We start from the raw sequence: 24,895 nt of genomic DNA, 5'->3' as shown, positions 1-24,895 counted from the left end.
GAAATTTTCCGTGTGGGGATTTGAATTTTCCATGTGGGGATTCGAATTTTCCGTGTGAGGATTTGAATTTTTCCATGTGGGGATTTGGAATTTGAAGCTGGGATTTGAATTTTCTATGTGGGGATTTGAAATTTCCGTGTGGGGATTCCGAATTTCCATGTGGGGATTCGAATTTTCCGTGTGGGGATTCAAATTTTCCCTGTGGGGGTTTGAATTTTCCGTGTGGAGATTTGGAATTTGAAGCTGGAATTTGAATTTTCTATGTGGGGACTTGAATTTTTCCGTGTGGGGATTTGAATTTTCCATGTGGGGATTCGAAATTTCCATGTGGGGATTTGGAATTTACATGTGGGGATTCGAATTTTCCGTGTGGGGATTCGGAATTTCCATGTGGGGATTCGAAAATTCCGTGTGGGGATTCCAAATTTCCATGTGGGGATTCGAATTTTCCCTGTGGGGATTTGAATTTTCTATGTGGGGATTTGAATTTTTCCGTGTGGGGATTCGAATTTTTCGTATGGGGGTTCGAATTTTCTGTGCGGGGATTTGGAATTTGAAGCTGGGATTCGAATTTTCTATGTGGGGGTTTGAATTTTTCCATGTGGGGATCTGAATTTTCCACGTGGGGATTTGGAATTTGAAGCTGGGATTTGAATTTTCCGTGTGGGGATTCGAATTTTCCATGTGGGGATTCGAATTTTTCCGTGTGGGGATTTGAATTTTCCGTGCGGTGATTTGAATTTTCCATGTGGGGATTTGGATTTTCCACGTGGGGATTTGGAATTTGAAGCTGGGATTTGAATTTTCTATGTGGGGATTCGAAATTTCCATGGGGGATTTGAATTTTCTGTGTGGGGATTTGGAATTTTCTGTGTGGGGATTCGGAATTTCCGTGTGGGGATTTGAAAATTCCGTGTGGGGATTCCAAATTTCTATGTGGGGATTCGAATTTTCCGTGTGGGGATTTGAATTTTCCGTGTGGGGATTTGGAATTTGAAGCTGGGATTTGAATTTTCTATGTGGGGATTCGAATTTTCCATGTGGGGATTTGAATTTTCCGTGTGGGGATTTGACACCTCCCACAATCCTGGATTTTCCCAACCTGGCCTTGGATGCTTCCACTTTATTTTCCTCCAAAACCCCACTTTTTCCCCATTTTTTCAATTTTCCCTCCCAACCCCCCATTTTCCCCCCAAACCTTCTTTTTCTTTTCCATCCAAATCCCCTTTTTTCCCCCATTATTTTTTTCCCTGAACCCCCATTTTTTCCCGATTTTTCCCAATTCTTCCCCATATTCCTCCCAAAACCCCCATTTTTTCCCCCAACCCCCCATTTTTTCCCTATCTATCCCTATTTTTCCCCATTTCCCCCTCCATTTTTCCCCCATTGTTTCCCCCATTTTCCCTTCCAAAACCCCCATTTTTTCCCCCTAACCCCCATTTTTCCCCCAAACCCCCATTTTTTCCCCCTCAAACTTGTGGTTTTCTCCCCCCAAAGCCCCATTTTTTCCCCCTAAACCCCAATTTTTTCCCTATTTATCCCCATTTTGTCCCCATTTCCCCCTCCATTTTTCCCCCATCGTTTCCCCTATTTTCCCTTCCCAAACCCCCATTTTTTCCCCGATTTTTTCCCAATTCTTCCCCATATTCCTTCCAAAACCCCCATTTTTTCCCCCAAACCCCCATTTTTTCCCCAAACTCTCATTTTTCCCCCTAAACCCACATTTTTTCCCCATTTCCCCCTCCATTTTTCCCCCGTCATTTCCCCCATTTTCCCTTCCCAAACCCCCATTTTTTCCCCGATTTTTCCCAATTCTTCCCCATATTCCTTCTAAAACCCCCATTTTTTCCCCCAAACCCTCATTTTTTCCCCCAAACCCCCATTTTCTCCCCCAAACCCTCATTTTTTGCCCCCTCAGACACCATGGTGTGCACGGGCTGCTGCTCCTGCCTGGACCACATCGTCACCTACCTGTTCAAGCAGCTCTCGCGCAGCACCAAGAAGAGATCGACGCCGCTGGCGCAGGAGAGCGATCGCTTCCTGCACATCATGCAGCAGCACCCCGAGATGATCCAGCAGGTCAGCCCAGCACTCCTGGGGGGCAAAAAATACACCTGGGGGGGTAAAAAACAACAGAGGAGCCCCAAAACCCAGTGGAATTCATTGGTTCAAAGCTCCAGGAGATTCCCAAATCCCAGAGCGAGGAGGGAGCTGGGGTGGGATTGGGATCCATGGGATGGGATCCTTGAGATTGGGATCCATGGCATTGGGATCCATGGGATGGGATAGGATCCATGGGATCCACAGGATTGGGATGGGATCCATGGGATGGGATCCATGGGATGGGATCCATGGGATGGGATCCATGGGATTGGGATGGGATGGGATCCATGGGATGGGATCTATGGGATTAGGAACCATGAGATCAATGGGATCCATGGGATAGGATGGGATCCATGGGATCCACAGGATTGGGATGGGATCCATGAACTCCATGGGATCCATGGGATAGGATGGGATGGGATCCATCTGCAGGATTGGGATAGGATTTGGGATCCATGAGATCCATGGGGTGGGATGGGATCCATGAGATCCGTGGGGTCCATGATATTGGGGTGGGATCCATAGGATTGGGGTGGGATTCAGGGTCCATGAGATCCATGGGGTGGGATCCATGGGATGGGATGGGATCTCTGAGATCCATGGCAATGGGATGGGATCCATGGGGTCCACAGGATTGGGATGGGATCCATGGGATGGGATCCACAGGATTGGGATGGGACGAGATTCATGGGATCCATGGGATTAGGATGGGATGGGATCCATGGTATTGGGACCCATGGGATCCACAGGATTGGGATGGGATGAGATCCATGGGATCCCTGGGATTAGGACAGGATGGGATCCATGGTATTGGGATGGGATCCATGGGATGGGATGGGATCCATGGGATCTTCAGGATTGGGATGGGATCCATGAGATTGATCCATGGTATTGGGATGGGATGGGATGGGATGGGATGGGATGGGATGGGATGGGATGGGATGGGATGGGATGGGATGGGATGGGATGGGATCCATGGTATTGGGACCCATGGGATCCACAGGATTAGGATAGGATCCACAGGATTGGGATGGGATGAGATCCATGGGATCCCTGGGATCAGGATAGGATGGGATCCATGGGATTGGGACCCACGGGATCCCTGGGGGGGATGCAGGGGCTGCCTTTACCCCTTGGCTCCCCGTGCCAGATGCTCTCGACGGTGCTGAACATCATCATCTTCGAGGACTGCCGGAACCAGTGGTCCATGTCCCGGCCCCTGCTCGGCCTCATCCTGCTCAACGAGAAGGTGAGGGATCCATCCCTGCTGGAGAAGGCTTGGGTGAGGGAGGAGAACATTCCCAGAAAAGCCTTGGAATGATCCCATGGCCAGGAGAGCTCCTTGGAATGATCCCATGGCCAGGATGATCCTTGGAATGATCCCATGGCCAGGAGAGCTCCCAGGAATGATTCCATGGCCAGGAGAGCTCCTTGGAATGATTGCATGGCCAGGATGGTCCTTGGAATGATCCCATGGCCAGGAGAGTTCCTTGGGATAATCCCATGGCCAGGATGATCCTTGGGATGATCCCATGGCCAGGATGATCCTTGGAATGATCCCATGGCCAGGATGATCCTTGGGATGATCCCATGGCCAGGAGAGTTCCTTGGGATGATCCCATGGCCAGGATGATCCTTGGGATGATCCTGTGGCCAGGATGGTCTTTGGAATGATCCCATGGCCAGGAGAGCTCCTTGAGATGATCCCATGGCCAGGATGATCCTTGGGATGATCCCATGGCCAGGATGATCCTTGGGATGATCCCATGACCGGAATGGTCCTTGGAATGATCCCATGGCCAGAAAAGCTCATTGGGATGATCCCATGGCCAGGATGGTCCCTGGAATGATCCCGTGGCCAGGATGGTCCTTTGGATGATCCCGTGGCCAGGATGGTCCCATGGCCAGGAGAGTTCCTTGGGATGATCCCATGGCCAGAGAGCTCCTTGGGATGATCCCATGGCCAGGATGATCCCTGGAATGATCCCATGGCCAGGAGAGCTCCCAGGAATGATCCCATGGCCAGGATGGTCCTTGGAATGATCCCATGGCCAGGATGGTCCTTGGGATGATCCCATGGCTGGGAGAGCTCCTTGGAATGATCCTGTGGCCAGGATGGTTCCTTGGGATGATCCCGTGGCCGGGATGATCCTTGGGATGATTCCATGGCCAGGAGAGTTCCTTGGGATGATCCCATGGCCAGGAGAGCTCCTCAGAGCTGATCATTCCACCTCCACCCCTCGTACTTTGGGATGCTCCCTCCTCATCCCCACACCCGAGGGGGCGGTGCCCGATCCCAAATCCCGATCCCATGGGAATTGACCCCTTGCTGTGCCGCTTTCCCCCAGTACTTCTCGGACCTGCGGAACAGCATCGTCAACAGCCAGCCCCCGGAGAAGCAGCAGGCCATGCACCTGTGCTTCGAGAACCTCATGGAGGGCATCGAGCGCAACCTGCTCACCAAGAACCGCGACAGGTCGGGAACAGGAGCGGGAATGGGATTGGGAATGGGAGTGGGAGTTGGAAAGGGAGCGGGAATGGGAACGGGAATGGGATTGGGAACGGGAATGGGAATGGGAATGGGATTGGGAATGGGAATGGGAACGGGAATGGGAATGGGAGCGGGAGCTGGAATGGGAACAGGAATGGGGTTGGGAATGGGAACGGGAGCGGGAGCTGGAATGGGAATGGGAACGGGAATGGGATTGGGAATGGGAACGAGAACAGGAACGGGATTGGGAATGGGAATGGGAACGGGAACAGGAACGGGAACAGGAATGGGAATGGGAACAGGAATGGGAACGGGATTGGGAACAGGAATGGGAACGGAAATGGGAACGGGAATGGGAATGGGAACGGGAATGGGAACGGGAGAGGGAGCAGGAACGGGAATGGGAATGGGAATGGAAGTGGTGGAGTGGAGTGGAGGAACCATGGAATGTGATGGAAGGCTGGAATCATGGAATGGTGGAGCTATGAAATCATGGAATGACGGAATGCTGGAATCATGGAACCATGGAAGGGTGGAATCATGAAATGATGGAATGCTGGAATGGTGAAGTGGTGGAATGATGGAATGTGATGGAATGTGATGGAATCATGGAATCATGGAATGGTGGAGTGATGGAATGGTGGAATGATGGAATTATGGAATGATAGAATTCTGGAATGTGATGGAATGCTGGAATCATGGAATGGTGGAGTGATGTAATGGTGGAATGTGATGGAATGCTGGAATCATGGAACGCTGGAATGATGGAATGTGATGGAATGATGGAATCATGGAATGATAGAACGATGGAGTGATGGAATGTGATGGAATCATGGAATCCTGGAATGACAGAATGGTGGAGTGGTGGAATGCTGGAATCACGGAACCATGGAATGGTGGAATCGTGAAATGATGGAGTGATGGAATGGTGGAATGATGGAATTATGGAATGATAGAATGCTGGAATGTGATGGAATGCGATGGAATGCTGGAATGATGGAGCAATGGAATGATGGAATGATAGAACAGTGGAGTGATGGAATGTGATGGAATCATGGAATCATGGAATGATAGAACAATGGAGTGATGGAATGTGATGGAATCATGGAATCCTGGAATGACAGAATGCTGGAACGATGGAATGTGGTGGAATCCTGGAACCATGAAATGGTGGAGTGATGGAATGGTGGAATGAGGGAATGTGATGGAATGCTGGAATGATGGAGTGATGGAATGGTGGAATGATGGAATTATGGAATGATAGAATGCTGGAATTGTGATGGAATGCTGGAATGGTGGAATGTGATGGAATGCTGGAATGATAGAACGATGGAGTGATGGAATGCTGGAATCATGGAATGACAGAATGGTGGAATAATGGAATGGTGGAGTGGTGGAATGATGGAATCATGGAATGGTGGAGCCATGAAATCATGGAGTGACGGAATGCTGGAATCACGGAACCATGGAATGGTGGAATCGTGAAATGATGAAATGCTGGAATGGTGGAATGGTGGAATTTGATGGAATGCTGGAATCATGGAATGATAGAACGATGGAGTGATGGAATGTGATGGAATCATGGAATCCTGGAATGACAGAATGCTGGAATGATGGAATATGGTGGAATCCTGGAATCATGAAATGATGGAGTGATGGAATGCTGGAATGAGGGAATGGTGGAACGATAGAATGATGGAGTCTTGGAATGTGATGGAATCATGGAATCCTGGAATGACAGAATGGTGGAACACTGGAATCGTGGGATTGAAGAATGCTGGAATGCTGGAATGTGGTGGAATCCTGGAATCATGAAATGGTGGAGTGATGGAATGGTGGAATGGGGGAATGGTGGAATGTGATGGAACACTGGAATGTGATGGAATGCTGGAATGTGATGGAATGCTGGAATGATGGAGCGATGGAATCATGGAATGATAGAACGATGGAATGCTGGAATGTGATGGAATCATGGAACCATGGCATGGTGGAATGCTGGAACGCTGGAATGTGATGGAATTCCGCTCTCTGCCGCCCCCCAGGTTCACCCAGAACCTGTCGGCGTTCCGGAGGGAGGTCAACGACTCCATGAAGAACTCGAGCTACGGCGTCAACAGCAACGACATGATGAGCTGACGGCGGCACAGCCCGGCCCGGCCCGGCCCGCCCGGGCCAGCCCAGCCCGGAGGGAGCAGCAGGGGGAGCTCACCTGGGCAGGCGTTTCCTTCCCGTGGCCAGGGCGGAATCCAGGTGCAGCAATTCCAAGGTGTCTGTGTCTCTCTTTTTCCTTCCCTGGCCGGAACGTGGAACCGGCGGCGCTCCACGCTGCGAAAAGCCTGCCTTGTATAAAAACAAAACAAAACAAAAAAAAACCCACAAAAAAAAAAAACATGTACATTTTTTCATAACATTTTGGAGCAAGGTTTATATTGAGTTTCAGAAAAACGAGATGATAAAAAAAAAAAAAAAAGGCGACAAAAAAAACTGCAAAAAAAATCACAAAACAAAAAAAAACCACAAAGCGATGATAAAAAATGATAAAAAAAAAGACAAAAAGATAAAAAAAAAACCACAAAAAACAAAGTGTGATTGAAATTTTTACAGAGTCCTGGTGCACCCAGTGCTGGTGTGAGGGTTGTGAATGCGAGTGAGGAAAGCGTGGCCTGAAGCTTTACTGGGCGAGGGGGTGGCTGTGTGAAAGTGCAGAGATCTATTTAGTGAGACGAGCTGTAGAGAGAGAGAGAAGCAAAAACTCAAACAACACAAAAAAAATAATAAATAAATAAAAAAACAAAAAAAAAAGATTAAAATAATAATAATAATAATAAAAAAAAAACCACCACAAAAAAAAAAAAAAAGGCATTGTAAAATTCCAAATGTATATTTTTTCTTATTAAGCCCCCCTGAAAAAAATCACAGATTTCCCGGTCCCGTCTCGCCCTCGTTCTTGGGAACTCGAAGCCATGACGTGACCCCTCCGTTCGTGCTTGCTCGTGGGTGTCCCTCCTGTCCCCTCTGTAGCCGTAGCCCCTCCCAGGGCCCTTTTTCCCCTTTTTCCCATTTTTCCCCTTTTTCCATCCCTTTGTTCCCGTTTCTCCGGGCTGGAGCGGGGCTGGCGGCGGCGCGGGGGTCCCGGCGGGGTGACCCCGAATCCCCCCTGCAGCAGCGAGGCCCCTTCTCCTGCAGAGCCCCCCAGGGTGTTGGGGTGGGGATGGACCCCAGGCCCGGTCAGGGGAGGGAGCCCCTTTGCCGTGTCCCCCACTATTGTTGCTGCTAGTCGTGTGCATCCTCTTGCTCAGCTCTCCCAAAAACACTCGGGGCCTTTGAAGGCTTCAGTTTCTCTCCCAGACACTCTGTTATAATTTTATTTTTTTTTCCCCTCTTTTTTTTTTTTTTTTTTTTTTAATTTTAATTTTATTTGGTCGGGTTTTTGTTGGTTCCCTGCCCCCCTGGTGTGTGTTGGGTCCTTTCCCGCGTGAGCAGATGCTGGTTGATGTCGGGGTGTTTGCTGCAAACAGTGTAAGCATTGTGACTGCAAATAAACTCAATGGTTTCTACTGAGCCCCGCGCGCCACTGGCTGAGCCCCCCAGGGACCCCAAAGTGACCCCACAGGGACCCCAAATGACCCCACAGGGACCCCAGAGTGACACCACAGGGACCCCAAAGTGACCCCTGAGTGACCCCACAGGGACCCCAGAGTGACCCCCAAGGAACCCCGAGAGGGACCCCTGAGGGACCCTGAGTGACCCCAAGATTGGCCTGAGCCCCTGAGGGACCCGGACGTACCCCAGGAGTGACCCCTACGGGACCCAACAGTGACCCCACAGGGACCCCAAAGTGACCCCTGAGTGACACCGCAGTGACCCCTGAGGGAGCCCAGAGTGACCCCAAGAGTGGCCTGAACCCCCTGAGGGACCTGGACGTACCCCAAGAGTGACCCCTGTGGGACCCAACAGTGACCCCCGAGGGACCCCAGAGTGACCCCTGAGGGAGCTCTGAGCGACCCCCAAAGGGACCCCACAGTGTCCCCACACTGACCCCTGAGTGACCCCAAGAGTGACCCCACAGGGACCCCAAAGTGACCCCTGAGTGACCCTAAAGTGATCCCACAGGGACCCCAAGAGTGGTCTGAGCCCCTGAGGGACCCCATGGTGACCCCACAGTGATCCCAGAGTGACCCTTGAGGGACCCCACGATGACCCTGATGGACCCTGAGTGACCCCAAGAGTGACCCCTGAGGGACCCCAGAGTGACCCCTCCTGAGCCCCTGAGGGACCCCCAAAGTGACCCCACAGGGACCCCAAAGTGACCCCCAAGGAACCCCGAGAGGGACCCCTGAGGGACCTCAGAGTGACCCCAAGATTGGCCTGAGCCCCTGAGGGACCCGGATGTACCCCAAGAGTGACCCCTGCGGGACCCAACAGTGACCCCCCAGGGACCCAACAGTGACCCCACAGGGACCCCAAAGTGACCCCCAGGGATCCCCAAAGTGACCCCTGAGTGACACCGCAGTGACCCCTGAGGGACCCCATGGTGACCCCAAGAGTGGCCTGAACCCCCTGAGGGACCCAGACGTACCCCAACAGTGACCCCTGAGGGACCCCTGAGTGACCCCATAGGGACCTCTGAATGACCCCCAAAGGGACCCCACAGTGTCCCCACACTGACCCCTGAGTGACCCTAAAGTGACCCCACAGGGACTCCTGAGAGACCCCAAGAGCCCCTGAGGGACCAAGAGTGACCCCTGAGGGACCCCACAATGACCCTATGGACCCTGAGTGACCCCACAGGGACCCTGTGGTGAGCCCATAGTGCCACCAGAGTAACCCCACAGGGATTCCTGAGTGACCCCAAGAGTGGCCTGGGCCCCCAGGGACCCTGGAGTGACCCCAAGAGTGATCCCTGAGGGACCCCAATGTTGACCCCACAGTGACCCCATGGTGACCCCACAGTGACCCCAAGAGTGGCCTGAGCCCAGAGGGACCCCTGAGGTACCCAAGTGACCCCACAGGGACCCCACGGTGACCCCAAGAAGGACCTTGAGAGTGACCTGAGCCCCCTGAGGGACCCCAGAGTGAATGGCCTGAGCCCCCAAGGGACCCCGGAGTGACCCCACAGGGACCCCAGTGACCCCAAGAGTGGCCTGAGTCCCCTGAGAGACCCCAGAGTGACCCCACAGTGACCCCACAGCACCCCCGAGAGTGGCCTGAGCCCAAGGGACCCCACAGTGACCCCAAAGGGACCCCAGAGTGACCCCGAGAGTGGCCTGAGCCCCAAGGGACCCCAGAGTGACCCCAGAGCCCCAAGAATGACCCCAGAGTGACCCCCAAACCCTGAGCGTGTCCCCAAAACACCAAGAGTGACCCCAAAACCCAGAGATTCACCCCAAAACCCAGAGATTCACCCCAGAACTCTCCGTTCCGTCTCAGGACCCCAAGATCCCCCCCAGCCCTTTCCCTCAGGGGGATTTCCCCAATCAAACCCCAAAAAATCCCCCAGAATTTGGGGGGAGATCCTTGGACCCCAAACTAAGCTCAAAACCCACCTGGATCGACCCCAAATCCTGGGATTTGAGCCCATTTTAGGGAACAACCTGTGAGGGGATGGGGACCCCAAACTGGGACTGGGATTTTCAAACGGGGACCCCAAATGGAAATTGGGATTTTGGGATTTTCAAACGGGGACCCCAAATGGAAATTGGGATTTTGGGATAACAGGGATTGGGATTTTGGGATTTTGGGATTTTCAAAGGGGGACTCCAAATGGAAATTGGGATTTTGGGATAACAGGGACCCCAAACTGGGATTGGGATTTTGGGATTTTCAGATGGGGACCCCAAACTGGGATTGGGGTTTTAAACAGGGATTGGGATTTTCAAACAGGGACCCCAACATCAGGATTGGGATTTTGGGATAAAAGGGACCCCAAACAGGGATTGGGATTTTGGGATTTTCATAGACCCCAGAATGGGATTGAGATTTTGGGATTTTCAAACAGGGACCCCAAACTGGGATTGGAATTTTGGGATAAAAGGGACTCCCAATGGAAATTGGGATTTTGGGATAAAAGGGACCCCAAATATGGAAACTGGGATTTTGGGATAACACGGACCCCAAACAGAGATTGAGATTTTGGGATTTTCAAACTGGGATTGGGATTTTGGGATTTTCAAACTGGGACCCCAACCAGGGATTGGAATATTCAAACAGGGTCCCCCAAAAGCAAATTGAAATTTTGAGATTTTCAAACAGAGATCCCAAAAAAGGATTGGGATTTTCAAACAGGGACCCCAAACTGGGATTGGGATTTTGGGATTTTCAAACGGGGACCCCAAACTGGGATTGGGATTTTGGGATTTTCATAGATCCCAGAATGGGATTGAGATTTTGGGACTTTCAAACAAGAATTGGGATTTTCAAACAGGAGCCCCAAACAAGAATTGGGATTTTGGGACAGGACCCCAAAAAGGGATTGGGATTTTCAAACAGGTATTTGGGACCCCAAACAGGGATTGGGATTTTGGGATTTTTAACAAACTGGGATTGGGATTTTAAAATCTTTATTTGCAGCTGGAAGGGGCAGAGGGGAAAATATTTCCTTGGAGAGAAGTGGGGAAAAAATGTTAATTTAACAGGTAAAATAAAATAAAATAAAATAAAATTTATTTTAATTTAAAAATGAAATTAAATTCAATTTTAAAAATTTAAAAAATAAAATAAAATAAAAATAAAATAAAGCAAAATAAAATAAAATTAAACAATAAAAACTTTTGCTGTTTGAAGAGATAAGAAATTCAAAGTCTCTTCTCGTGGGTTGCAGTTTGGTTTATTTCATTTTTTATTAAAAAATACTGGAAATGTTGTGGTTGAGGTTTTGGGGGGTTTGGGGGTTTTGGGGTTTTTAGGTTTAAATAAGTTTTAAGGAAAAAAAAAATCTACAGTTTAGGGAACTTTTAGGATTTATAAAAATAATTTTAGGATTTATTAAAGTTCTTTTAGGATTTATTAAATTCGTTTCTGGATTTATAGCAGGAATTTTAGGATTTATTAAAATTATTTTAGGATTTATAAAAGTTCTTTTAGGATTTATAAAAGTTCTTTTAGGATTTATTCAAGGTCTTTTAGGATTTATTAAAATAATTTTAGGATTTATTGAAGTTTTTTCAGGATTTATTCAAATTCTTTTAGGATTTATTAAAGTTCTTTTAGCATTTATTAAAGTCCTTTTAGGATTTACTCTAGTTCTTTTAGGATTTATTCAAGTTCTTTTAGGATTTATAAAAGTCCTTTCAGGATTTTTAAAAGTCATTGTAGGATTTATTGAAGTCCTTTTAGGATTTATAAAAATAATTTTAGGACTTATAAAAGTTCATTTAGAATTTATTCAAAGTCTTTTAGGATTTATTAAAGTTCTTTTAGGATTTATGAAAGTCCTTTCAGGATTTATTGAAGTAATTTATGATTTATTGAAGTAATTTCAGGATGTATTAAAGTTCTTTTAGGATTTATTAAAATCATTTTAGGATTTACTGAAGTTCTTTCAGGATTATTGAATCCTGTCACGATTTATTGAATTCTTTCAGGATTTAGTGCAGTTTTATCAGGATTTATTGAGGTTTTTCAGGATTTACTGCAGTTTTTCAGCATTTATAAAACTTTTTTCAGGATTCATTGCAGTTTTTCAGGATTTATTGCAGTTTTTCAGGATTTACTGCTGTTTTTCAGGATTTATAGGAATTCTTTGAGAATTTATTGCAGTTTTTCAGGATTCATTGAATCCTTTCAGAATTTAGAGAAGTCCTTTCAGTATAATTGAAGTTCTTTCAGGATTCATTGCATTTTTTCAGGATTTACTGCAGTTTTTCAGGATTTATAGAAGTTCTTTCAGGATTTATTGCAGTTTTTCAGGATTCATTGAATCCTTTCAGGATTTATAAAAGTGTTTTCAGGATTCATTGCAGTTTTTCAGGATTCATTGAATCCTTTCAGGATTTATAAAAGTGTTTTCAGGATTCATGGCAGTTTTTCAGGGTTTACTGCAGTTTTTCAGGATTTATAAAAGTGTTTTCAGGATTCATGGCAGTTTTTCAGGATTTACTGCAGTTTTTCAGGGTCTACTGCAGTTTTTCAGGATTTATAAAAGTCCTTTCAGGATTCATGGCAGTTTTTCAGGATTTATTTCAGGATTCCACCCCGTGGCTCCTCTCCCCCATCCCTTCCCCTCCTGTGCACGTGTTCATTGCAGCCCTCCCTGTTCCGGGCGATCTCGATGGCCAGGAACTGGATCCTGGTGGCTGCAGAGGGGGACAGGGCTCAGCATGGGGGGATTTGGGGTCCCCCCAGTGCCCCCAGACCCCAAACCCACCCAGGATGGAATTTTCCTCCGAGTATTCCCCGCGCGAGTCCAAGCGCAGCAGAGTCCCGAAGTTGAAATCCTCCACCACGCCCTCGAAGCTGAGGCAGAATGGGCGCCACTTCTGAGGGGGAAAAACACTCTCAGCACCCCAAAATCTTAATAAACCACACCAAAATCCCAATAAAACCCCCCCAAAACCCAACCCAAGCCTTGGCCTGGCCTAGCTGAAATCCTCCACCAGGCCCTCGAAGCTGAGGCAGAACGGGCGCCACTTCTGAGGGGCGAAAAACACTCTCAGCACCCCAAAATCTTAATAAACCACACCAAAATCCCAATAAAACCCCCAAAATCCCAACAAAAACCCCAAAATCCCAATAAAACCCCCCCAAACCCAACCCAAGCCTTGCCCAGGCCTAGCTGAAATCCTCCACCACACCCTCAAAGCTGAGGCAGAATGGGCGCCACTTCTGAGGTGGAAAAACACCCTCAGCACCCCAAAATCCTAATAAACCACAACAAAATCCCAATAAAACCCCCTCACAAAACCCTATCCATGGCCTTGGGAGGAAATCCCACTAAAACCCCTCCAAGCCTTGCCCTGGCCTAGCTGAAATCCTCCACCAGGCCCTCGAAGCTGAGGCAGAATGGGCGCCACTTCTGAGGGGGGAAAAACACCCTCAGCACCCCAAAATCTTAATAAACCACACCAAAATCCCAATAAAACCCCCAAAATTCCAATAAAACCCCCCCAAACCACATTAAAACCCCCCAAACCCAACCCAAGCCTTGCCCTGGCCTAGCTGAAATCCTCCACCAGGCCCTCGAAGCTGAGGCAGAATGGGCGCCACTTCTGAGGGGGCAAAAACACTCTCAGCACCCCAAAATCCTAATAAACCACAACAAAATCTCACTAAAACCCCCTCACAAAACCTCATCTACAGCCTTGGGAGGAAATCCCTATAAAACCCCCCAAGCCTTGGCCCTGTAGCTGAAATCCTCCAGCACGCCCTCAAAGCTGAGGCAGAACGGGCGCCACTTCTGAGGGGGGAAAAACACCCTCAGCACCCCAAAATCTTAATAAACCACACCAAAATCCCAATAAAACCCCCAAAATCCCAACAAAACCCCCAAAATCCCAATAAAACCCCCCCAAACCCAACCCAAGCCTTGCCCTGGCCTAGCTGAAATCCTCCACCAGGCCCTCAAAGCTGAGGCAGAACGGGCGCCACTTCTGAGGGAGGAAAAACACCCTCAGCACCCCAAAACCCCAATAAAACCCTACTAAAATCCCACTAAAATCCCACTAAAACCCCCTCACAAAACCTCATCTACAGCCTTGGGGGGAAATCCCACTAAAACCCCTCCAAGCCTTGGCCCTGTAGCTGAAATCTTCCACCAGGCCCTCAAAGCTGAGGCAGAATGGGCGCCACTTCTGAGGGGGAAAAACACCCTCAGCACCCCAAAATCTTAATAAACCACAACAAAATCCCAATAAAACCCCCCCAAATCCCAATAAAACCCCCCAAACCCAACCCAAGCCTTGGCCCTGTAGCTGAAATCCTCCACCACACCCTCGAAGCTGAGGCACAACGGGCACCACTTCTGAGGGGGGAAAAACACCCTCAGCACCCCAAAACCCCAATAAAACCCCACTAAAATCCCACTAAAACCCCCTCACAAAACCTCATCCACAGCCTTGTGAGGAAATCCCACTAAAACCCCTCCAAGCCTTGGCCCTGTAGCTGAAATCCTCCACCAGGCCCTCGAAGCTGAGGCAGAACGGGCGCCACTTCTGAGGGGGAAAAACACCCTCAGCACCCCAAAATCTTAATAAACCACACCAAAATCCCAATAAAACCCCCAAAATCCCAATAAAACCCCCTCACAAAACCTCATCCACTGCCCTGGGGGGAAATCCCAATAAAATCCCCCAAACTCCCTTAAAAACCCCCAAACCCCACCCAAGCCTAGGCCTGGCCTAGTTGAAATCCTCCACCACCCTCTCAAAGTGGAGGTGCCACTGCTGGGGGGATAAAAACACCATCAGCACCCCAAAACCCCAATAAAAGCTCAATAAAACTCCTCCAAACCCCAATAAAACTCCCTCATAAAACCCTACCCACAACCTTGGGGAGAAATCCCACTAAAACCCCCCAAACCCCACCCAAGCCTTGCCCGGGCCTAGTTGAAATCCTCCACCAAGCCCTCAAGGCAGAGGCGCCATTTCTGAAAGGTTATAAACACCTTCAGCACCCCAAAACCCCAATAAAATCCCCCCAAACACCACTAAAAACCCCTCACAAAACCCCGTCCACTGCCTTGGGGGGAAATCCCAATAAAACCCCCCAAACCCCTCCCAAGACTTGGCCCCACAGCTGAAATCCTTCACCATCCCATGAAAGCAGAGGCGCCATTTCTGGGGGTTAAAAACACCCTCAGCACCCCAAAATCCCACTAAAAAGGGGGGAAATCCCAATAAACCCCTCACAACGCCCCTGGGATTTTGAGTTTTCTAGGGTATTTTTGGGGGGTTTTGGCTTTTTTAAGAGTTTTTTGGGGGTTTGGGGCTTTTGAGGTATTTTTTGGGTTTTGGGGTTTTTTGAGGTATTTTTTTGGTTTTTTGAGGTATTTTGTGGGGGTTTGGGGAAGTTCAGATATTTTTTGAGGTATTTTTTCAGGGTTTTTGGAGTTTTGGATTTGTGGGTTTTTTTGGAGGGGGGGGTTTGGGGTTTTTTTGAGGTATTGTTTGGGGCTTGAGATTTTTTGAGGTATTTCTTGGGGTTTTGGGGTTTTTTGAGATTTTTTTTCGCAAAAACCCCATTAAAAAGGAAGGAAACCCTACTAAACACCCCCGAACTCCACTAAAACCCCAAACCCCACCACACCTCCTTGGCTGCCTCAGATTTCAGCTCCTCGGGGTCCAGCACGTCCACGCGCAGGTTCCGGAAGGTTCTGCGGAATTCCTCATAGATCCGCTCGTCCACCTGGGTGAGCTTCAGGAACTTGGGCTCCACAGAGGAGATGAGCTGCAGGGGGAGCATCAGCTGGGACACCCCAAAACCCCACCCGAAAGACCCAAAACCCCACCTCAAAACCCCAAAATGCCAAAACCCCACTCCAAAGCCCCAAAAATGCCAAAACCCCAGTCCAAAATGTGAAAGCTCCACCCCAAAACCCCATCCCAAAGACCCAAAGCCCCAAAACCCCAAAATGTTAAAACCCCAAACCCCTAAAACCCCAAAACGTCACCCCAAAGTCCCAAAAGCCCAAAGCCCCAAAACTCCAAGAGCCCACCAGAAAACCCCAAAATGCCAAAATCCCACCCCAAAGCCCCAAAACCCCAAAATGCTAAAACCCCAAAACCCCACTCCAAAGCCCCAAAGCCCCAAAACCCCAAAATGTTAAAACCCCAAAACCCCAAAGCCCTAAAACCCCAAAACCTCACCCCAAAGCCCCAGAGCCCCAAAGCCTCAAAACGCCAAAACCCCCACCCCAAAACCCCGAATCTCCAAAACCACAAAACCCCAAAGCCCCAAAAGCCCACCCCAAAACCCGAAAACCCCACACCAAGACCCCAAAGCCCCAAAAGCCCAAAACCCCAAAAGCCCCAAACCCCACACTCACGTTGAAGTAGACCTCGGCGTGCTGATGCGCCTTCATGGCCCAGGCCAGCTCCACGCGGGGCTGGGTGGCACCAGGGACACCTGGGTCACCTCCTGGGGACAAATGTCCCCTCGGCGAGGGGGTCCCTGTCCCATTTTGGGGACCCCCTCCCCGTTTTTGGGGCGTTCTCCCTGCTTTTGTGGGGATTTTGCTGCCTTTGGGGTTCCTCTCTTCCTGTTCTGGGGGGTTTCTTCTTTTTGGGGTTCTCCTGCTCCCAGGGGACAGGGGTGGGACCCCTGTGCTGGGACTGAGAGCCCCCAAAACTGGGACACCCCAAAACTGGGATCCCATCCCAGGACAGGGACCCCAAAAGTTGAAACCCCCCAAATCTGGGACCCCCCTGCAAGGACAGGGACCTTTCTCTGTGGATTGGGACCACCAAAATGGGACCCCCCCTCCCAAGACTGGGACCCTCCTGGATTGGGGGAACCCCCAAAACTGGGACCCCTAAAACAGGGACCCTCTTCCAGGACAGGGACCCTCCTGGATTGGGGGAACCCCCAAAACTGGGACCCCTAAAACTGGGACCCTCTTCCAGGACAGGGACCCTCCTGGACTGGGGGAACTCCCCCAGACTGGGACCCCCACCAAGGACTGGGACTCCCCACCACTGGGATCCCCCAAAGCTGGGACCCCTCAGCCCTGTGACCCTCCAGGACAGGGAACCCCAAAGCTGGGAACCCCCCCCCCCAGGACTGGGACCCCAAAAGATGAAACCCCATCATAGCTGGGACCCCCCTGCAAGGAGAGGGATACCCAAGGCAGGGACCCCCAAATATGGGGCTCCCTCCCAGTAAGGACCCCCAGTCGTCCCAGGGCCCTCAGTGTCCCAGCCCCCCCATTCTTAGTCCCCCCAGTGTGTCCCCAGTGTCACCATTCCCATTCCCCCCAGTGTCCCCAGTCCCCCCAGTCTCACTCACTTTCCCAGTCCCCTCCAGTGTCTCCAGTCCCCTTCAGTGTCCCCATTCCCAGTCCCCCCAGTGTCCCCCCAGTCTCACTCACCTTCCCAGTCCCAGTCCCCCCAGTGTCCCCCCAGTGTCACCATTCCCATTCCCCCCAGTCCCCCCAGTGTCCCCATTCCCAGTCCCCCCAGTCTCACTCACTTTCCCAGTCCCAGTGCCCTCCAGTGTCCCAGTGTCCCCTTCAGTGTCCCCATTCCCAGTCCCCCCTGTGTCCCCCCAGTCTCACTCACTTTCCCAGTCCCAGTCCCCTCCAGTGTCTCCAGTCCCCTTCAGTGTCCCCATTCCCAGTCCCCCCAGTGTCCCCAGTCCCAGTCCCCCCAGTGTCCCCCCAGTGCCACCACTCCCAGTTCTCCCAGTCCCCCCAGTGTCTCAGTCACCCCAGTGCCCCCCAGTGCCACTCACTTTCCCAGTCCCACCAGTGTCCCCAGTTCCCCAGTCCCCCGTGGTGTCCCCCCAGTGCCACCACTCCCAGTTCCTCCAATCCCCCAGCGTCTCCAATGTCCCCATTCCCAGTCCCCCCAGTGTCCCCTCAGTGTCACTCACTTTCCCAGTCCCCCCAGTATCCCCAGTCCCCATTCCCAGTCCCCCCAGTGTGTCCCCAGTCCCCCCAGTGTCCCCATTCCCAGTTTCCCCGATCCCCCCAGTCTCCCCCATTCCCAGTTTCCTAGTCCCCCCAGTGTCCCTCACTTTCCCAATCCCCCCAGTCCCCCCAGTGTCCCTCCAATCCCCCCAGTGTCCCCATTCCCAGTCCCCCCAGTGTCCCCCCCAGTGTCACTCACTTTCCCAGTGCCCCCCAGTGTCCCCGGTCCCCATTCCCAGTCCCCCCACTGTGTCCCCAGTCCCCCCAGTGTCCCCATTCCCATTCCCACTCACGTCGTTGCCGAAGCTCTCCGCGGGCAGCGACAGCGCCTGAGCGGCCGCCGCGGCCTCGCCGGGACCCTGCGGGGACACGGGAATGTGACACGGCGGGGACAGAGGGACAGAGGGACAGGGGGACAGGGCCCCCAGAGCCACCCAGAGCCACCCAGTGCCCCCCAGTGCCCCCCAGTCTCACCAGCCCCGCCAGTCCCGCCGCCGCCATCGCTGCCGGAAGGGGAGGGGCACCGGCACGGGAGGGGACAGCGGGGACCGGGGAGGGACAGGGGGGACAGGGGAGGGGACAGGGGGGGAACAGAGAGCGACAGGGTGGGGAGAGAGTGGGACACGGGGGATCGGGGGAGGGACAAGGGGGACAAAGGAGTCACGGGGGGACACGGGAGGGACACGCAGGACCGAGGGACAAGGGGACAGGGAGGGATACGGGGAGACACTGGGGGGACGGGGGGGAACACGTGGGGCGGGAGAGAGACAAGGGGAGGACAGAGAGACTGGGGGGGACACGAGGGGACAGAGGGGACAACGGGGGGACGCCTGGGGCAGGGTGGCACGGGGGGATCAGGGGGACACGAGAGGGACGCACAGGACCGAGGGACAGGGGGACACGGAGGGACACGAGGTGACACCGAGGGAACACAGGGGGACATCGAGGGACACAGAACAACACGTGGGGACATGGGGGGACACGGGGTGACATTGAGGGACAGACAGGACAACACGGGGGGACACGTGGGGAACACGGGGTGACATGGTGGGGACACGAAGGGGTCACGCAGGACAGGGGGACACGGAGGGACATCGAGGGACCCAGGACAAGACGGGAGGACACGTGGGGTGGGGGACACACGGGGACATGGAGGGGACACGGGGGGACACAGGACAACCCGGGGGAACGCCCGAGGCAAGGGGACACGGGTGGTGTGAGGGGACACAGGAGAACACGGGGGGACATGAGGGGACACGTGGGGTGGGGGGACACGAGGTGACATGGAGGGGACAACACGGGAGGCAAGGGGACACGGGAGAACTGGAGGGGACATGGGGGACATCAAGAAACAGAGGGTGACATCGAGGGACCCGGGGGGATATGGAGGGGACACGGCACAACACAGGGGGACATCGAGGGACACCCAGAGCACGGAAACAGCCGGTGACACTCAGGATGGGGCCACCACCACAGCGATGTCCCCACACGGTGACCTGTCACGCAGCGCGGGGGATGCTGGCGCTCCCACGCTCATTAACCCCCGCACCTGAGTAGTTCATTAACTAATTACAGCGCGGCTGCTCCTAATTACTCTGAGGGGTGGGCAGGGTCCCTGTGACCCCATAAATGCCGCTCTGGGGTGGCCCCGCTGTTTGTGGGATCCCCCTGGGGTTCAGAACGGCGGTGCTGCTTTGGGTGAGTCTTTGGGGCGGGAAATTTGGGCGATTTTTCCCCAAATTTGAATTTCCCCACAGCTCTGTGTGTGTGTGTGTCCCCACTCAGGCTGTGCCACCCCCGAGCCGTGTCCCCTCCCCAGCCATGTCCTCCACGGACAGCACCGACAGCGGCTCCGACAGACCCGTGTCCGTCCTTTGGGGTGAGTGTCGCTCCCTCCCCATCCCGAACACCCCCAAAATGTGCCCACCCTATACCCAGGGGTGGCTCTGTCCCCTCCCTGTCACCTCCCTGTCCCCGCAGGGTGCGAGCTGAGCAGCGCCAAGAGCTCCTGCACCTTCCAAGTGACCGAGGATTGGCACTGCGAGCAGCAGCTGGTGCTGCGCACGGTGAGCGACCCCAAAAATACCCTAAAAAAAACCCCTAAGACCCCAAAAAAATGCCCCCCAAAACCCTTGAAATCTAAAAAAAAAATACCCCCAAAAACCCTAAAACTCAAAAAAAATACCCCAAAGCAAGCCCTTAAAATCCCTCAAATAATACCCCCCAAAACCCTAAAACCCAAAGAAATACCGCCCAAAAGAAACCCAAAAACATACCCCCAAAAACCTCTTAAGACCTAAAGAAATACCCTCCCCAAAACCCCTCAAAATCTAAAAAAATACCCCAAAATACCTCCCTGAGACCTAAAAAAATACCTCCCAAAAAAACCCCTAACCCCCCCAAAACTCCTCAAAAAATACCCACCCCCAAAAAACCCGAGACCCCAAAACCCAAACAAATACCTTAAGACCCAAAAAAATAGCCCCCCAAAAAACCCCAAAACCCCTCCCAAAAAAATCTCAAATTCTCAAAAAAACCCCCCCAAAAAACCCAAAACCAAAAAACTACCCCCCTATAAAAACCCCAAAAAATACCTCCAAAAAAACCCAAAAATACCCTAAAAAAAAAAAAAAAAACCGAGGGGGTTGAGGGGATTTGTTCTTCCCACAGCCTGTAATTAATTGTGTGTTTAATTAAGGAAATAATTGGGATGTGGGAGCGATGGTGGCGGGCAGGGAGGGGGTGCTGGTGCCCCTCAGCCCCCCAAATTCCCGGTGCTGTGATGACTCCTGCAGGGAATATTGGCTGGGCAGGGGCTCCCCTCACCCCAAAAAACCCCAATTTCGGGGTTCAGGCCGCATTTTGGGGCTGTCCTCAGGGATTTCCCTCATTTTCCCTGCCCAGGTGTCCCTGGGGGAGGCGGCCCGGGATGAGTTCCACGTGCTCGAGGTGGTGGCCGAGGGCGGCGACAGCCGCGCCCCGCTGCCGCTGGCCACGCTCAAACCCTCGGTGCTGCCCATGGTGAGGCCCGGGGGCTCCGGGAAGGGGTCTGGGGGTTGCCGCTGTCCCGGGAGGGCTCCGGAGCTCGGGGGGCTGCCCTGGGGAGGGGTCTGGGGGAGTTTCTGCTCCTGCCCCGGGGAGGGTCCAGGGAGCTCTGGGGATTGTCTCGGAGAGGCCTCGGGGCTGTCCTGAGGAGGGTCCAGGGTCTGTCCCGTGGAGGGATTGGGGAGCTGAGGGCTCCTCTGGGGAGGATCCTCTGAGGGCTGCTGTCCCGGGGAGGGTCTGGGGGCTGCTTCTGTCCCAGGGAGGGTCCGGGTTCTGTCCCGTGGAGGGCTTAGGGACCCCTCCGGGGGCTGCTGTTGTCTGGGGGTTATCCCTGGGAGGGCTCAGGGGGCTCCGAGGATCCTGGGGGGTGTCCAGGGTCGGTCCCGTGGAGGGATTGGGGGACTGGGGGCTGCTGCTGTCCCGGGGAGCGTCCAGGGCTGTCCCTGGGAGAGCTTGAGGGTCTGGGGGCTGTCCTGGGGAAGGTTCAGGGGGTCTGGGGGTTGCCCTTGTCCAGCGGAGGGTCTGGGGGAGCTCCTGCTCCTGCCCCGGAAGGGCTCGGAGAGTGGGGCCTACTCCTGGATGTCCCGGGGAGGGTTCGGGGACCGGGGGGCTGCCCCCTGTCCTCCATCTCCTCTGCCTCCTATCCTGCGTGTCCCCTCGTGTCCTGTGTTCCCCGTGTCCCCACGTGTTGTCCTTTGTCCCTCGGTCCTGCGTGTCTGTCCCACCCCGTCCCCCTGTCCCAGCCGTCCCCTTGTTGTTGTCCCCCCTTGTAATGGGAGGGCTCTGAGGGTCGCTGCTGCTGTCCCCGGGGAGGGTTCCAGGGCTGAGGGTCGCTGTTGTAGTCCCGGGGAGGGTTCCAGGGCTCTGAGGGTCGCTGTTGCAGTCCCGGGGAGGGTTCCAGGGCTCTGAGGGTCGCTGCTGCTGTCCCGGGGAGGGTTCCAGGGCTCTGAGGATCGCTGCTGCTGTCCCCGGGGAGGGTTCCAGGGCTCTGAGGGTCGCTGTTGCAGCCCCGGGGGTTTGCCAGCGTTTATTCCCACCCCCGTTTCCAGGCCTCGCTGGCCGGAATGGAGCTGAGCCCCCCGGTGACCTTGCGCCTGCGAGCCGGCTCGGGGCCCCTCTTTGTCAGCGGCCAGCACGTGTCCAGTGAGTATTGGGGGGGGGTCCCCCCACTCCCTAAACGCCCCCTCCACGTGTCCAGTGCGTATCGGGGTGTCCCCTCACCCCCTGAAGCCCCCACAACGTGTCCAGTGACTATGGGGGTCCCCCACACCCCCTGAACCCCTCCACGTGTCCAGTGAGTATTGGGGTCCCCTCCACATGTCCAGTGAGTATTGGGGTGTGTCCCCCCACACATCCCTGAGTGTGGGGGTTCCCCCCCTGCCTGTCCAGTGACTATTGGTGTCCCCCCATCCCCTGATCCCCCCTCCATGTGTCTAGTGAGCATCGGGTTCCCCATCCCTTGAACACCCCCAGAGCATGTACAGTGACTATGGGGGTCCCCCACACCCCTTGAATCCCCCCCCATGGTGTTCAGTGACTATTGGGGTCCCCCCATCCCCTGATTCCCCCCTCCACGTGTCTAGTGAGAATTATTGGGGTCCCACCTACTCCCTGAACCCCTCCTCCCGTGTCCAGTGACTGTTGGGGTCCCCCCCACCCCCTGAACCCCCCCACAACGTGCCCAATAATTATCGGGGTGCTCCCCTCCATGTGTCTAGTGAGCATTGGGTTCCCCATCCCCTGAACCCCCCCAGAGCATGTACAGTGACTATGGGGGTCCCCCACACCCCTTGAATCCCCCCGTGGTGTCCAGTGAGTATTGGGGTGTCCCCCTCTATGTGTCCAGTGACTCTCGGGGACCCCCACCCCCTGAATCCCCCCATGGTGTCCAGTTATGAGTATTGGGGTCCCCCCGACGCCCCCAGCAGGATTTGGGGGCTCAGCCAGCCTCTCCCGCAGTCATGGACCTGAGCTCGGATGAGGCTTATGATGATGATGAGGAGGAGGAAGAAGAGGAATCACCAGTGCAAGCCCCCAAGAGGCCCCCAAAGGGCTCAGGTGCCCAGAAGGGCAGAACAACCAAGGTCAGCACCTGATGGGGGGGTCTGAGGGTTTTAGGGTCCCTGTGGCACGGGGGGAGGGAGGGAACCCCAAATTGCTCTCTGCTATGGGGATGAGCCATGACCTTCATCCCTCGGGAGGAAGACTCCTCATCCTCCCTCTCTTTCTCTCTCCCGTAGAAAAGGAAGCGGGAAAAGGAGGAGGAGCCGTGAGTATGGAAACCTGGGGGTGAGGGGGGGTCCCCATTGCCGGGACCCCCATCCTGCCCCCCCCTTCTGTCCCAGCAGGAACAGCCTCGTCCCTGCACGTGCACCCCCAGCCAAGGTAGGAGCAGCTCCAAGGGGGGACCCCCTGTTCCCCCCTTTTCCCTGGGGATACCAGGCTGGGGGTCCTGGGGGGGGTCAGGGGTGGGGTGTGTTGGGCAGCACCGCTGGACCCCAAAAATGGGAGGAAATTGGGGATTTGGGGGCTGCCCCCACCCCATATTGACCCCCCCCCCCCCCTCTCTGCAGGGACGCGGAGCCGGCCGGGGCAGGAAAAGAGCAGCCAAGAAATGATGGAATTGTGGAATTCTGGGAATTCCATCCAGGTGAGGATTGGGGGTGTCCCTGGAATGGCTCTGACCCCACAGCGGGCTCACCCCACTAAAAACCCTTTTCCTCTTCCCCTCCAGGTGCCTGGAAGCAGCAGCTGGTGGTGGTGGTGGTGTGGTTCCCTATTAAATAAAGCACATTTTGCACTCCTGGATCCCTGTGCTGCTGCTGGGGGGTGTGGGGCTGTGGGAGCACCCCCAGCCTGGATTTGGGGGCTGTGAGAAGGGGATAAAAGGGGCTTAGAGGGACAGGATGGGGTCCCACAGACCTGGCTGGGATTTGGGGGGTGCCTGGGTGTCCCAGAGGGGACCTGAGCCCCACTTGGGGCAGTGAGGGGGGGGTTAATCAGCTCTGCACCCGCGGGATGGGGTTGGGGACAGAGGGGACAGGGCCACAGCTGTGACAGCAGCGCTGTCCCCACCCTGCAGGGGCTGCTGGCACCTCCGGGAGGCTCTGGCAGCTCCGGGCCATATTCCGGGGGTGACAACAGCTCCACACCCATCACTCGTCCCTCTCTGAATCCAGAACATTGTCCTGCCCTCCTTCCATCCCTCTGTGTGTTCCCAGCATTGTCCTGCACTGCCTCATCCCTCTCTGAATCCCCTGCGTCCCCTGCATCCATCACTAAACTCACAGCATTGTCCTGCACCCCTCTATCCCTGTGTGTGTCCAGAGGGTTGTCCTGCACGTCCTCCATCCCTCACTAAATCCACAGGCCTGTCCTGGATATTCTCCTTCCCTCAGTGAGGCTGAAGGATGCTTCTGCACTACCTCCATCACTTGGCAAAGCCAGGGAATTGTCCTGCACATTCTCCATCCCTCACTAAATCCAGAGACTTGTCCTGCACATCCTCCGTGTCTCAGTGAGACCAGAGGATGTTCCTGCACCTCCTCCATCCCTCTGTGTGTCCAGGGGATTGTCCTGCACGTTCTCCATCCCTCTGAGTGTTCCCAGGATTGTGCTGGACTCCCTCATCCCTCTCTAAATCCACAGGATCCCTCTGCACCTCCTCCATCCCTCCCTGAGGCTGAAGGATGCTC

At 53.5% G+C, this 24,895-nt stretch overlaps 3 protein-coding genes across 6 annotated transcripts in view; 2 read left to right on the top strand and 1 right to left on the bottom strand.

Moving 5' to 3' along the window:
- Positions 1 to 8,155, top strand: part of XPO7 (exportin 7) — a 77,758-nt gene extending 69,603 nt beyond the window's left edge. For both annotated transcript variants that reach the window (XM_074559054.1, XM_074559053.1), the window contains exons 25-28: positions 1,919 to 2,079; positions 3,254 to 3,352; positions 4,452 to 4,579; positions 6,637 to 8,155. In XM_074559054.1, the coding sequence (XP_074415155.1) occupies positions 1,919 to 2,079; positions 3,254 to 3,352; positions 4,452 to 4,579; positions 6,637 to 6,730 (482 nt within the window). In that variant the 3' untranslated portion in view covers positions 6,731 to 8,155. The remainder of the gene's footprint in view (positions 1 to 1,918; positions 2,080 to 3,253; positions 3,353 to 4,451; positions 4,580 to 6,636) is intronic.
- A 4,098-nt stretch (positions 8,156 to 12,253) lies between these two features.
- Positions 12,254 to 18,769, bottom strand: PBDC1 (polysaccharide biosynthesis domain containing 1). The gene is made up of 6 exons (XM_074559348.1): positions 18,630 to 18,769; positions 18,449 to 18,514; positions 16,575 to 16,634; positions 15,836 to 15,976; positions 12,960 to 13,071; positions 12,254 to 12,888 (listed from the first exon to the last, which is right to left on the bottom strand). Exons 1-6 carry the CDS (start codon positions 18,654 to 18,656, stop codon positions 12,770 to 12,772), a joined length of 525 nt encoding a protein of 174 aa, XP_074415449.1. The 5' UTR covers positions 18,657 to 18,769; the 3' UTR covers positions 12,254 to 12,769.
- Positions 18,770 to 19,480: 711 nt separating this feature from the next.
- NPM2 (nucleophosmin/nucleoplasmin 2) lies at positions 19,481 to 24,005 on the top strand. Of its 3 annotated transcripts, none has more exons than XM_074559345.1 (10): positions 19,481 to 19,646; positions 19,941 to 20,034; positions 20,136 to 20,221; positions 21,060 to 21,176; positions 22,250 to 22,343; positions 23,160 to 23,284; positions 23,441 to 23,469; positions 23,546 to 23,585; positions 23,774 to 23,850; positions 23,935 to 24,005. In XM_074559345.1, the coding sequence occupies exons 1-9, from the start codon at positions 19,539 to 19,541 to the stop codon at positions 23,816 to 23,818; spliced, it is 738 nt and encodes a 245-aa protein (XP_074415446.1). In that variant the 5' UTR covers positions 19,481 to 19,538; the 3' UTR covers positions 23,819 to 23,850; positions 23,935 to 24,005. The 3 variants fall into 3 exon arrangements, with proteins under 3 accessions (XP_074415446.1, XP_074415447.1, XP_074415448.1); XM_074559346.1 differs by having other exon boundaries at positions 19,487 to 19,646; positions 23,549 to 23,585; XM_074559347.1 differs by having other exon boundaries at positions 19,487 to 19,853.
- Positions 24,006 to 24,895: the final 890 nt, after the last annotated feature.

Source organism: Zonotrichia albicollis, chromosome 26, assembly GCF_047830755.1.
Source record: "Zonotrichia albicollis isolate bZonAlb1 chromosome 26, bZonAlb1.hap1, whole genome shotgun sequence".
Classification (NCBI taxonomy): Eukaryota; Metazoa; Chordata; class Aves; order Passeriformes; family Passerellidae; genus Zonotrichia; species Zonotrichia albicollis.
The sequence above is the reverse complement of the archived record's forward strand: the minus strand, read 5'-3'. Positions and strand labels throughout refer to the sequence as shown.

Coding starts and splice junctions, on each gene's coding strand:
- PBDC1 (XM_074559348.1), bottom strand. CDS start 18,656: ATGGCGGCGGCGGGACTGGCGGGGCTG. Junction 16,635..18,448: donor CGGAGAGCTTCGGCAACGAC/GTGAGTGGGAAT, acceptor GGTGCCACCCAG/CCCCGCGTGGAGCTGGCCTG. Junction 15,977..16,574: donor ACGCCGAGGTCTACTTCAAC/GTGAGTGTGGGG, acceptor CTCCCCCTGCAG/CTCATCTCCTCTGTGGAGCC.
- NPM2 (XM_074559345.1), top strand. CDS start 19,539: ATGGAGGGGACACGGCACAACACAGGGGGACATCGAGGGACACCCAGA. Junction 20,035..20,135: donor ACCCGTGTCCGTCCTTTGGG/GTGAGTGTCGCT, acceptor CTGTCCCCGCAG/GGTGCGAGCTGAGCAGCGCC. Junction 23,285..23,440: donor AGAAGGGCAGAACAACCAAG/GTCAGCACCTGA, acceptor TCTCTCCCGTAG/AAAAGGAAGCGGGAAAAGGA.